Here is a 12253-nt window from a genome sequence, read left to right as displayed (position 1 = left end):
CTCAGGCAGGAAATTATAGTTCCTTTCATTGCCACCTCTCAGGGGTTCACTTCAGCCTGGAGGCTCTCACTTTTCCTGCAAGGAATGAATCAAAAATCACAGGATGAACTCTTTGATTGAAGCGCTGAAACCTTTTTATTTGTTTTCAATTTCAGACATCTGTTGCATGTCATGCACCCAACCTGCTTCCAATTACTCCTGTTTCCCTGCGTGAGGTAAAAAAACAAGGAAAAATCCTGTTGAAGTGTTTTTATGAGAGGCATACTTATGCCGAGATATTGCACAGAGAAAAAAAAAGGTCTGAAGTTTAATATTCCCATGTAATTTTCTGAAGTGTCCTTGGGCAGCTGTCGGGCATGAGCTGATAAATTTAGTCATTTAAATCTGGTGAGTGGCCACTGCACCTGCTGCATCTCGGCCTTATGCAAGAGTAACGATATCCATCTCCTGTTAAACCCATTCATGCACCAATCTGTTGTTTAGCTACCAAAAACACGCCATCACAATTGCTATTGTTACTGCAGAGCAATGTCAGAAATGGAGAACCTCAGAAATGTTTGAACCTCAGAAAAGCAGCATCATTAGAACACCTGCAGCTGTTAAGAGAAAAGCAGCTCACGTTTACGTGCCACGTGTGAGACAAAAACTGTCTTGTGCTAACAGTAACAGTAAACACTGCAGGAGACATCTTGAACCTGAAAATCAGGTAATCACTCCTGGACTTAAAATCCCTGCTGAACTCCCTGCTGATCCCAACTGTAATTTTCACCTAAAGGCCAAATTCCTGTTTGGCCAGATGGGCAAAGTGTTAGCCAATCACTTTACAGTTTCACAGACGGCTCTATTAAATTAAAACCACATCTACAAATACAGAGGTTTTGCAAACAATTCAATTCAATTCAATTTTATTTATATAGCGCCAAATCACAACATAAGTCGCCTCAAGGCGCTTCATAGATACAGAGAAAAACCCAACAATCATATGACCCCCTATGAGCAAGCACTTTGGCAACAGTGGGAAGGAAAAACTCCCTTTTAACAGGAAGAAACCTCCGGCAGAACCAGGCTCAGGGAGGGGCGGCCACCTGCTGCGACCGGTTGGGGTGAGAGAAGGAAGACAGGATAAAAGACATGCTGTGGAAGAGAGACAGAGGTTAATAACAGATATGATTCAATGCAGAGAGGTCTGTTAATACATAGTGAGCGAGAAAGGTGACTGGAAAGGAAAAACTCAATGCATCATGGGAATCCCCCGGCAGCCTATGTCTATTGCAGCATAACTAAGGGAGGATTCAGGGTCACCTGGTCCAGCCCTAACTATATGCTTTAGCAAAAAGGAAAGTTTTAAGCCTAATCTTGAAAGTAGAGATAGTGTCTGTCTCCTGAATCCAAACTGGAAGCTGGTTCCACAGAAGAGGGGCCTGAAAACTGAAGGCTCTGCCTCCCATTCTACTTTTAAATACTCTAGGAACAACAAGTAGGCCTGCAGAGCGAGAGCGAAGCGCTCTAATAGGGTGATATGGTACTACAAGGTCATTAAGATAAGATGGGGCCTGATTATTTAAGACCTTGTATGTGAGGAGCAGGATTTTGAATTCAATTCTGGATTTAACAGGAAGCCAATGAAGGGAAGCCAAAACAGGAGAAATATGCTCTCTCTTTCTAGTCCCTGTCAGTACTCTTGCTGCAGCATTTTGGATTAGCTGAAGGCTTTTCAGTGAGTTTTTTGGACATCCTGATAATAATGAATTACAGTAGTCCAGCCTGGAAGTAATAAATGCATGAACTAGTTTTTCAGCGTCACTCTGAGACAGGATATTTCTAATTTTAGAGATGTTGCGCAAATGGAAGAACAGGTGACCAACCCGTCTGTGACACTCATTGTCTGTGTGTGTTCCCCAGCTGGTAGTCAAAAACCTCCTTGCAGTCACTTTGGCTGCCACAGTCGCCTCTAGTTTGCATGGAAGATGGTGACATGTCTGCAGAGACTCACCAACTACCAGCTGAGTGACAGTAAAACTTTAAAAAGGACAGTGCAAACTGGAAATAGTAAATGTTTGTTCAAAGTAATAGTCACGCCATTTGAATGCCAATGTTGTTGGTAAGCTGCTAGTTAGCCAGTGTTTGCAGACCAGTTGCCATTTTCTATAACCTCCAGCAACCAGTTAAGGAGTGCTCATTTTTCCCTTTCGTCTGCTGGTTAAACCACGTCAACTCTCGAGCAGTGAGTTCATGATGTCACTCGGGTCACTCAGGTCCACTCTTTAGCAAAAACACTCAAAATGCAGTCTCACAAACCAGCTGATGATGTCACCACGGTTACACTTTAGGAAAGTCTTTATCTGATCCTGATACGTTTATCAGACGGAGACAAAAACAGCTGGAAATGGATGATAATGCTGTGCTGTAATATGTGGAGATAAGCATTTGTTTGTTAAACATATAAACGTCTGAGCTACACTGAGCTCACACTGTTGGCTTTTTGGTGCTCCAAGTGGCCAGAAAATATAAATATTTCACTATTAAGCTCAACCCTGACACGTTCACACTGGAGAACATGTTGACTCTGAACACAAAGAGAACCAGATCTAAAGAGGTTAGATCAGAAACAGTTACCATCAAGAAACATTTTTGAGCAAAGACAAAAATCTTCATGGAGCCTCAAAACATGCTTGAGCTTTATCAATTAAAATGATATCATGTTTCTCACGCAAGCCACTGAATTTGTGATCCCTGTTCTAGAGGAAAAAGGTTGATCCTATCAGGAAGAACCTCAATTTATTGTTTGGATATTTCACTTAAAACCCCTGAAATTCCAGTTTTATGGTGGCACTGCAGGAAACCCATAACTCTGATGATCATAATAGTCTTTATGAAAGATTACTGACTTATGCAGGCCGGATCAATCCACAGATCTATAACTAATATTTTTTCATTACTTTAGCTCTTCACTGCTTTTGTACTTAGTGAAAGTTACTAAAAGCAGGTAAGTGATCACCTATAAAACCCTCCTGTTACAGACAGAAAGCAGTCGAACATCACGTGACGACACAAACAACAGCTTTTATCTGCCTTTACAAAACGTGCAATACATATTAGAGCAATACAGAGATGACAGAAAACATCACACTCATGAAATATCTTCAATATCTACAAACACATCTGAGAATGAGTCTCTAAAGAGGCTCAAAGCTGCTACAGAAGCCAGCAAAGCATGAGCGAGCATCAGAGCATCATAATAAAAATTAATAATTAAACAGATGTTCACAGAGGCAGTGTTAATTATACTGAACAAATAGCACTTTTAATTAGGATTTACAATTTTAAGCAGGGTAGTGTGGATACACGTCCCAGAGTCATTCCAGCTCCTTAAAGGTAAATATGAGTTGATTTTCTAACGTAATTTCTTTTTGTGAAAGTATTTTTGTTTGGTTGGTTTTTTAATTTTGAAAAAAAAAAAAGTTCAACCCAAACTTTCCACATTTTATAACTAAAAGAATTAAATAATTATTAATAAAGTACCTTTCCACTCCAGCGTTCTTAAAACAATGATTTCACAGTATGAAGGTTAAACTTCATAGCTTCATTAAGTACACTGTGATAGAGGCACTGACTGATTAAATACGGAATGACATCAGGTGAGGTCATTGGATATCCCAATGTAGACAAATTCATCCGCCACTGAAAATAGTCCCCCCAAAATGCACTATTTTCCTGTTTGATTGTTAAATTTAGAAAACAGCACAACAAAGAGGATTTTATTGAGGCTTTAAGAGCTGGAAATATTTTTTTTAAGTTTTGTATGTTCAGAGGGAGAAAGCAAAAGCGAGAAAGTATGAAGCAGAAACGGACAAACACATTTTTTTTTGAGAGGGAAGGGATTTGTACATGAATTAATTCAAGGACTGCAGAGTAACACCAGACTTAACCTCAAGTCTTAAAAAATGATCTCGTAAACATGCTTTAAATACTTCAATGAGAGCAGCTCTCCAAGGAAACACACCCAATAGTGCATTCAAAGTGAAATACATCCACACTGCCTGTACTGTACAGCACTTATTTACTATCCCCACAGTCTCCAACCCCGCAGACTGGAAATGAGTTATTAAACTTCAGCTGTGTGAACCCAAACAAGCCAAACACCAAAAATGTCCTTTGGAGTAAACTTTCCCACTGGATTGGAACAAAAAAACAGAGGGTAGGTGTGAACGCACCCTCAGATGATGTCATACCTTCCCTCACTGCTTCAAACCTGCTGCAGTTTTACTAACCACGCACACACATACACACATAAACACACAAAGGTAGTGTTTCTGGGGGTCAGGATGCAGATGGGATTGGCGGGCAGCTTTTGGGGGTGTGGTTGAGGTCTCTGACAGGCTCTGAAGGGCGTTGACCCTGCAGGCGGGTCAGCAGCGTGGTCCGGCGGATGCTGCTGTCCGAATCCTGGTGGTGGAACCGGTTTCGCAGGTGGCAACAGCACGGCAGGCTGCGGGCGAAGTCCGACAGCAGGTTACCGCTGAAGATCATGTAGATCCAGGGGTTGCAGCAGCTGTTGAGGCTGGCCAGCAGGGCGGAGAGCGTCACAGCGGCATTCTCAGAGTCTGCAGGGGAAACGGGAAGAGAGATTTATGAAGCACACTCGGAGACGTCAGCAACTAAACCAAAGTGTTTTTCCTTTTAAAGTACATGTACTAGTCTGAAACACACTGGAGTACTGCCAGCCTGCCGGGCAGCTCTTAATAAGGTTTGGCTGCCTTCATGTAGCTGTGGCCTGCAAAGCAACCCCGAGCGAACGCCAGTATTAACAGACCAGCTCAGCTCTCCTGCACCACCGATAACAAGGACAGCTGATGCTGAAGGCCGCGTGAGACTCTGCAATTCTCTCCTGATTAAAGACGGATCGTTTGCGGTGAGACAGCAGCAGAGGTTTGGAGGGATAGAAATGGTAATAATTACTGACGTGATGGAGCCGCTGAGACAAGTTTCATTACAGCAGAGCAAATGGTTAAGTCCAGTGAGGCATTCAAACAAGAGTGCATCAAATAGAAATACATACATTAACTACTCTAAAAATACATTATTTGGCCTTGCTATCATATTCAGGCCTCCTGTTTTTATGTCCTCCAAGGTCATGTGTTTGGAAGAGTCAGCGTATCATTCTGTTTGTAAGCACGATAACTTACATTCACCAAGGTCTTCAAGGTCAACTTAGTGATTTATAACGTATATAACCTCTTATAAGTGTGCTGTGTATTATCAACACATAGAAAGTACCACATAAAGATTTTAAATATCATGTCACATTTGACCTCTGACCTCTCCTTCAAGGTGAATAGATTAATCTGAAGGTCAAAGTAAAGATAATGCTATGTCGAGCTATTTAAAACTTTTCGTTGAACTGCCATTGTTTGTATTGACAACATATAGCCATACGTATGTGGATACTAAATATCACGTTACTTTGAACCTCTGAACTCTTCCTTAAGGTCAAATAAGGTAAAACTTTAATAAAAAGACTTTTATATTTAAAACTCTATAAAAATTCTGCTGCCTTCAATTCAGTTCAATTTAATTGTATTTATATAGCATCAAATCACAACAACAGTTCCTTCAAGGTTCTTTATATTCTAAGGTAAAGACCCTACAATAATACAAAGAAATCCCAACAATCAGCAGGCACTTGGCAACGGTGGGAAGGAAAACTCAGTTTTAACAGGAAGAGACATCAAGCAGACCCAGGCTCCAGGAGGGGCGGCCATCTGCTTTGACCGGATGATGCTGGTATACAGGGGCTGTATCCCAATTCAGGGTCTGCAGCCTTAAAGGCCGCATTTTAAGGCCGATTACGTCACAGACTGAGGGACCCACTGCTGCACATCATCTGTGAGGCTTTGCACCCCTGATGATCCACCAGGACAAACTCAGCAGTGTGTGAGGAAGAGGAGGAGGAAGAGCCAGCAGCAGCTGACAGATGGAGAGAATAGACAGACTGTTCCCTGTTTGTGAAGGACTGCTAGGAAAGTTTAAAATAACTAATTGTCTGTCCTGAATCAGTCTTATTAAATAATTTAATCATCCCAGTGTTTTCAGTGTGGGAGAAAGTACTCAGGGCCTTCAAGTTAAACACTATGAAAGGCAGAAACAAGTTTAATATTCAGAAACCTAAAGTCTGTATCAGCAGCAGAATGGACCTAAAAATGTTTGTTTCAGTTCTATGAAGCTTTGAGTATTTTGGATTAGTAGCACTGCTGTGTTTGTTGCATCATATTGCTGTAATTGTTTATATGTTTTATATATTCTGAGGTAAGTTGATCTATAGTGTTACATCATATTCTATAAGGATGTTATGTGTTTGTATACTTTGTGCCCAGTTTGACCCATTTAGCAGAAGCCAGCCTGTTTAAGGCTCTGATATCTATTCTGTATGACTTAAAGCAGTTATGACATGGTCTGATTTTCTCACCCAATAAAGGAATATTTCATATATCAGTCTACTCTTCATTTTATCAGACACAGTTTTCACAGCTCGTACATTTGCTTTTTACACATATATGTAAGCATTGAGCCAAATTTAGTAATGCCAACATATTAAAAGAACAATATTTGTCTCTTATATATAATACATCTATAGATACACTGTCAAAGATACTTGTCTTTGAGTGAAGATTTAAGGTGATGGGAAATATAAATAAATGCAACTCTACTCTTTACTGAAGCTCAGTATTTGACACGGAGTTCAAACTCACTGTTGTAATAACTAATAATGATTAATATAATAACCATAATATTGGCCATATTATATTTACATTACCAAAGTGAGATGACTTTAGTCTCATGAACAACATTAGCTAATTGTTATTTAATAGCTAATCTTAAATGACTGTTCAGTAAAGAAATGAAGCCCAACAATCATGTTTTACAGTCCTGTGGTCTCAGCCTCAGATACTTATCAAATCACACAAAGCTCATGTAGAAACAAATGTATAAAATGTGTTCTCCTTTATTTCTGTCAGACAAAGCTGTATGAAACGTTTCCAGCTGTTAGTATCATGGTTGCTAGGCAACCTGGGCAGCACAAGGGAGGCTAGACCGTCCCATTTCACAACCTTACAAGCCTCGCACTTCCGGCCTCAGCAGTCTTTGAGTACGGCCCTTGAGGACCGTTAAGGCTGCGTACTTTAAGGCTGCAGACCCTGAATTGGGATACAGCGAGGGATTCTAAATGTTATATTGACCTCTGTCCTGTGAACTATGACCTCACGTTTGCATTTCAGAGCTGCCTTTCTTTCAAGATGAGCCAAAACGTCTTCTATTTGAGAGAAATGATTGAGAGAATGAGCTGCATAGTTTGTTAGAAGTATACTTCTATACAAATCACCACAAATGTCCTAAGGTACATTTAAAAGAACAGCTAAAACTATGTAAATTTGTAGAAAATACAAAAGTGTTCAACTTTCTGGCCTATCAGAAGTTTCTCTTGCCGTGCTTCTTGTCATAAAACTGTTATTCTGCAATCTGTTGAACTTTTGTTGACTTTTTGGGGCCTTTATGTGGACAAAAATGTCATTAAACAACGTACATAACATCCAGTTGCTGATATGATCGCTGGTTCCCAGTGTGGCCCCGCCCGTGTGTGTTGACAGAAACACAAATATGTAACCAGCCAATCACGGAGCAGCAATTCAGTGCATTTAGGCACGTAAACACGATGAAGATGACCTGCTGAAGTTTAAACTGAACAGCAGGATTGAGATAAAAGTGATTTAAGTGACTCTACAATACACACAGGGTCTTCTTGATTGCAGAAAATTGGAAAAATGTTGCCTGCTCAGCTTTGGGATGTGGTGGAATGGGAGATTCGCATTGTGGATGTTCAGCAGACAAATCTGCAGCAGCTGTTTGATGCTGTCGTGTCAGAATGATCCAAAAATGATGTTTCCAGCACCTTGCTGAATCTTTTCCACAAAGAATTAATGAAGCTCTGGAAGAAATAGAGGTCCAGCCTGGTCATGCCCATGTTCCTGATGACCAAATACCAGAATTTAGACTTAAAAGCATTTGCCAACTGACCAACACCACTACATTGATCATTGTTTGAATTTTTGGCATTTTAAAACATTTGAAAAAGAATCTCAAATCTGATATGTTCTAGTTTTTCAACTGTACAGAAACTCCAGCAGAACCCAACAAGCCCAACAGGGTCCCTATATGATGATACTAGAAAGCTTCATCTCTGCTTCAGCCATTAAATGCATGCTTTAATAACAGATATGGTTTGGAAGGAAAGAGTTGGCATTTGTGTAAGTTTGGAAGATTTCCCTGCAATATTGTAATTATTTAAGTTTTAATTAAAGGCCAATTAAAGGCTTTCTTTGTTTAGCTTTGAGCCAGTTTAACCATGTGTGAAGTTTCCAGCTTTTTCAAATACCAATTAAAAAGTAGAAAATATAGAGAAGTGTGGCAGGTCACAGAGAAATTGGAAAGCAGAAACTTGTGGCCAACCTTAACCACCGAATAAATTAAAAGAGGAGATATGTGAAATTTTTTTATTTTTATCTTTTGACGTTTTTTATTAAACCTCAAGCCTGTGCATGTCAGTGCTGAGTAATTTTCCAATGATAGAAGTCAGGATATGAATTTTATTTTGCAGCTTCGGAGTCTGTTAAAGGAGAAAAGGCTGCCCTGGTCTGCTCACCCACTTGAAGAATTTCATTATCACTGTCATACAGAGCCTTACTGACTGGTGAGGGCATGAGTGCTGCTTCCAGCAGCTTGATAGGAATTCATTTTCAGGGAACATCAGGGTTATATCATTTTCTGGCGTAAAACCAGTCAGAGCTCTGAACTTTTTAAATATAATCCCTTTCTGAGTGCAAGGAACAATTTAACCACTTTGTCTCATTTTGAACCCAAACTGCTGCAGAGTGGAGCAAATTAAAATGAAAGATTTTAACCAAACTGAGCCTCACGTGTGAGAGAAATGTTATAATATGCGAGACAGTAAACTGGCTTAGAATCTGTCGATTTATAAACTGACCAAATGTTTACCAAACTGCCAAACGATTATCAGCATATTCTATTTTGTAAGCTATGATCAAGATCTTATTTAAAGAGTTTAGAAATGCTTCATGACTTCGCTGATTCAATCACTGTCTGTGTTTGCAAAATATTTTTCCAGTGGTGGAATGTAACAAAGTATATTTACTCAGGTGTTTTACTGATATGCAGTTCTGATGTTATGTTCTGCTCCTTTTCTATTTTGAGTGAGAATGTTGTGTTTTGTACTCCGTGTTATAGTTTTAAAATTTCAGTTACTCATTTTTATGCTGATGTTAAAAATTTATAAATAGATAGATAGAAGGTAAAACTAACCAGCAGTAAATCAGGTCATTAAAGTCATCTCCAGCTGCATCTTTAGAGTGATGGCAACATATTAATCTTTATGTTTATCGCCTTAACATTTTTATGCTAAAACTTTTGCCGTGTTTGGCAACACTGGGTATATAATTATGATTATTATTTGAGGAAAAGTCTAAACATCACTTGGACCAAACGTTTTTTCACCGGAGGCTGCAGAGATTTGGAATTTTTTTTCTTTTTTCATACCAGAAAATCTCACAGAAAAAAAGAAAAATTTCGCTTTTAGTTTGAAAATGTGGCTGAAATATCTTCAGGTCTGCAGTTACTGCCTGTGCGAAGCTTTGGCTCACATGCCTTAAATTTCTTTGCACTGAAGAAATGTATCTGTGGGTTTGTTGATGGTTTGCTCTTCAACTGTAATTTCTTCTTCTTCTTTAAGTACTTTCATTATGAGTACACTTTGTTTTATGAAGGTGCTTCATTTCGCACATTTTTCAATATGTCACATTTTTTAATCTGCACCATCGGATGATCTAAGGAAAATGAGCCCTTAGCATCTGTTGTAATATATGTAGTGCACATTGTTCTTGTTAAATAAACCCAAATCAACTACATTAATTGATTAATTAAAAAAATTGTTTCACTACCTTGTAAAAAAAAGTTATTGAGCACTGAAGCACGTTTAAATTATTGCGCAAAATAACATCTGCATGCGGGCACGAGGCTAAACACGTGCCTACCAATAGCAATATTACATTTGGATTTATAGGCTTTGCATTGTGATTTTTATTTAACTGGAGCCGCCAATAATTGAACCAAAGACATCTTAATTAAAGAAAATTTGCTCTTTAGCATTCTTTTAATTCCCTTAAAATCCCTTCCAGGGAAGGTGGAACGTCTAAAGTTGCTACAAAGCAGAAAATTTGACTGCAGACCGGGGTGGACAAGTGCGCTAATTTGTAGATGAGCGCAAAGCATTTTTGCCTCATATGTTGAGGGGATGTGCCTCTTTGTGGCTCAAAGGTGAACACATGTCTCACCAGAAAAGATGTGGCTCAAACGGAGACACGTGGACGTGTGTACAGGCTGAAATAACAGTGTTACAGGGAGCTGTTAGCTTCTGTTTATTCTCACAAGAAGTTGTGATTCAATTTAAATTAAATTAAAAATCTGCATTCTGCCTTTAGCTTTGTAATTTCAAACCTGTGAAGTTCGCTAAATTTACTTAAACCTCAGTCTGCCCATTCGCTTTACTCACACTTTGCCACAAGTGTGATTTATATTTTTAGTAAGGTTCTGGTCCTGTCAGCAGGTCACTCACCGTCCCAGGAGAATGTCTCATCCCACACCGACCACATTTGCACCGTGAAGAAAGGCGCCCAGCACACCACGTACGCCACCACGATCACAAAGGTCATCTTGACCGTGCGTAATTTGGCACGGGAGATGGTGCTGACGCTGCTCACCGAGCTCCGGCTCAGCATCCCGCTTTTGCTGGCCTCCGCGCTCTTTCTTCTCTGGGTTTTGTATCTGAGGTTCCTCCAGATCGTACGGCAGATAAATCCGTAGCAGAACACGAGCACGGCCACGGGCACCACGAAGATCCCGACCGTGATCCAGGTGATGTACGCGCGAACCCCCCACGGCTCCACGAAGTGCCCCCAGCAGTCGTAGACGGCTGAGCCGGGGCGCACCTCGCTCAGGGAGAAGATGCAGTACTGTGGGGTGCTGAGGACCAGACTGCACGCCCAGGTGGAGCCGATCATGATATAGGCGCGCTGCGTGGGCTGCTGAAGCGTCTGCAGCGGGTGGCAGATGGCGATATAGCGGTCCACGGTCATCATCACCATCATGTAGGTGGAGGCGAACATGCCCAGCACCTGCAGGTGCTTCACGATGCGGCACAAGAAGTCCGGCCCATAGAAGCGGAACGTGACCTCCCAGCAGAGCTGCGGCAGCACCTGGAAGAAGGCCACCACCAGGTCAGCCAGGCACAGGTGCTTCATAAACAGGTGCATGCGCGACGGTTTCCGCCGGGCTCGGTACATGGCGAGCAGCACGCTCAGGTTGCCCACCACCGCCGCCACGAACGCCAGGCTCAGCACGGTGATCTCGAGCTTGGCCACCTCCTCGTTACGTCCGAACGGGTCGGTGTCGTTTCTCTTCAGCTGCTGCGTAAAGTTAGAGCTATCGGTGCAGTTTTGGTGCGTGGCATTGCAGGAGCTCACCGAGGAGAGCGGCATGGTCACCGTTTCTCCTCCGGGCGCATGGAGGTGTCTGCGCGCTTGTGCGTAACCGTAACCCTCTTCCAGCGTGTACGGGACTATTGAGAAGAATTCACGGGTTAAAAAGCCAGAAGGGATCCATCTGTTTCCCTGCGAGGTGCACAAAAACTCCAACCTGAATCCGAGCAGCAGATCTAGCCCCTTTTAAAGTACACTGCCCCCGAGAACCAGCCCTCTGCATGCCTCACTGTATCCAAAGCCCCACACACGCGCACTTCATCACCTTACTCCCTCCCACCAGCTCCATGCTTAGGATAAAGTGAAAGGGGGGGGGGGGGGGGGGGAGTAAAAGACGAACATAGAGGACAAAATAAAAACTGAAAATACCAGATTAAAAAAAAAGAAAGAACGATTATTTATTTAGTCTTTAAAAAATTTACTTTCAAGATCGACTCTTTTTTTTTTTTTTTGTAAATGTCACTATAATAATTTGTCAGTTTCAGTTTTTGAACTTCATCTCTGACATTTTTGGAAAAGTAACAAAAGCCACAAAATTCCAGTTCTGGAAGTCAGAAACTTTTCCTAAGCTACAAATATGTGAAATCAGAAGATCATAACTGCTGCTGCTGTCTTGTGACCCAGAATATTTTATTGTTACTCTCAAA

General features: G+C 41.1%; 1 protein-coding gene across 1 annotated transcript; it reads right to left on the bottom strand.

Moving 5' to 3' along the window:
* Positions 1-3043: 3043 nt before the first annotated feature.
* LOC113008670 (arg8-vasotocin receptor-like) lies at positions 3044-12039 on the bottom strand. Its single transcript, XM_026146260.2, has 2 exons — positions 10685-12039; positions 3044-4604 (listed from the first exon to the last, which is right to left on the bottom strand). Exons 1-2 carry the CDS (start codon positions 11604-11606, stop codon positions 4321-4323), a joined length of 1206 nt encoding a protein of 401 aa, XP_026002045.1. The 5' UTR covers positions 11607-12039; the 3' UTR covers positions 3044-4320.
* Positions 12040-12253: the final 214 nt, after the last annotated feature.

This window comes from Astatotilapia calliptera, chromosome 17 (genome assembly GCF_964374335.1).
Source record: "Astatotilapia calliptera chromosome 17, fAstCal68.1, whole genome shotgun sequence".
Taxonomy (NCBI): Eukaryota; Metazoa; Chordata; class Actinopteri; order Cichliformes; family Cichlidae; genus Astatotilapia; species Astatotilapia calliptera.
The sequence above is the reverse complement of the archived record's forward strand: the minus strand, read 5'-3'. Positions and strand labels throughout refer to the sequence as shown.

What these genes read in the sequence shown, in the direction of transcription:
- LOC113008670 (XM_026146260.2), bottom strand. Translation starts at nt 11,606, where the DNA reads ATGCCGCTCTCCTCGGTGAGCTCCTGCAATGCCACGCACCAAAACTGC. An exon ending in TGAGACATTCTCCTGGGACG is followed by an intron (nt 4,605 to 10,684) that starts GTGAGTGACCTG and finishes TTTCCCCTGCAG; the next exon opens with ACTCTGAGAATGCCGCTGTG.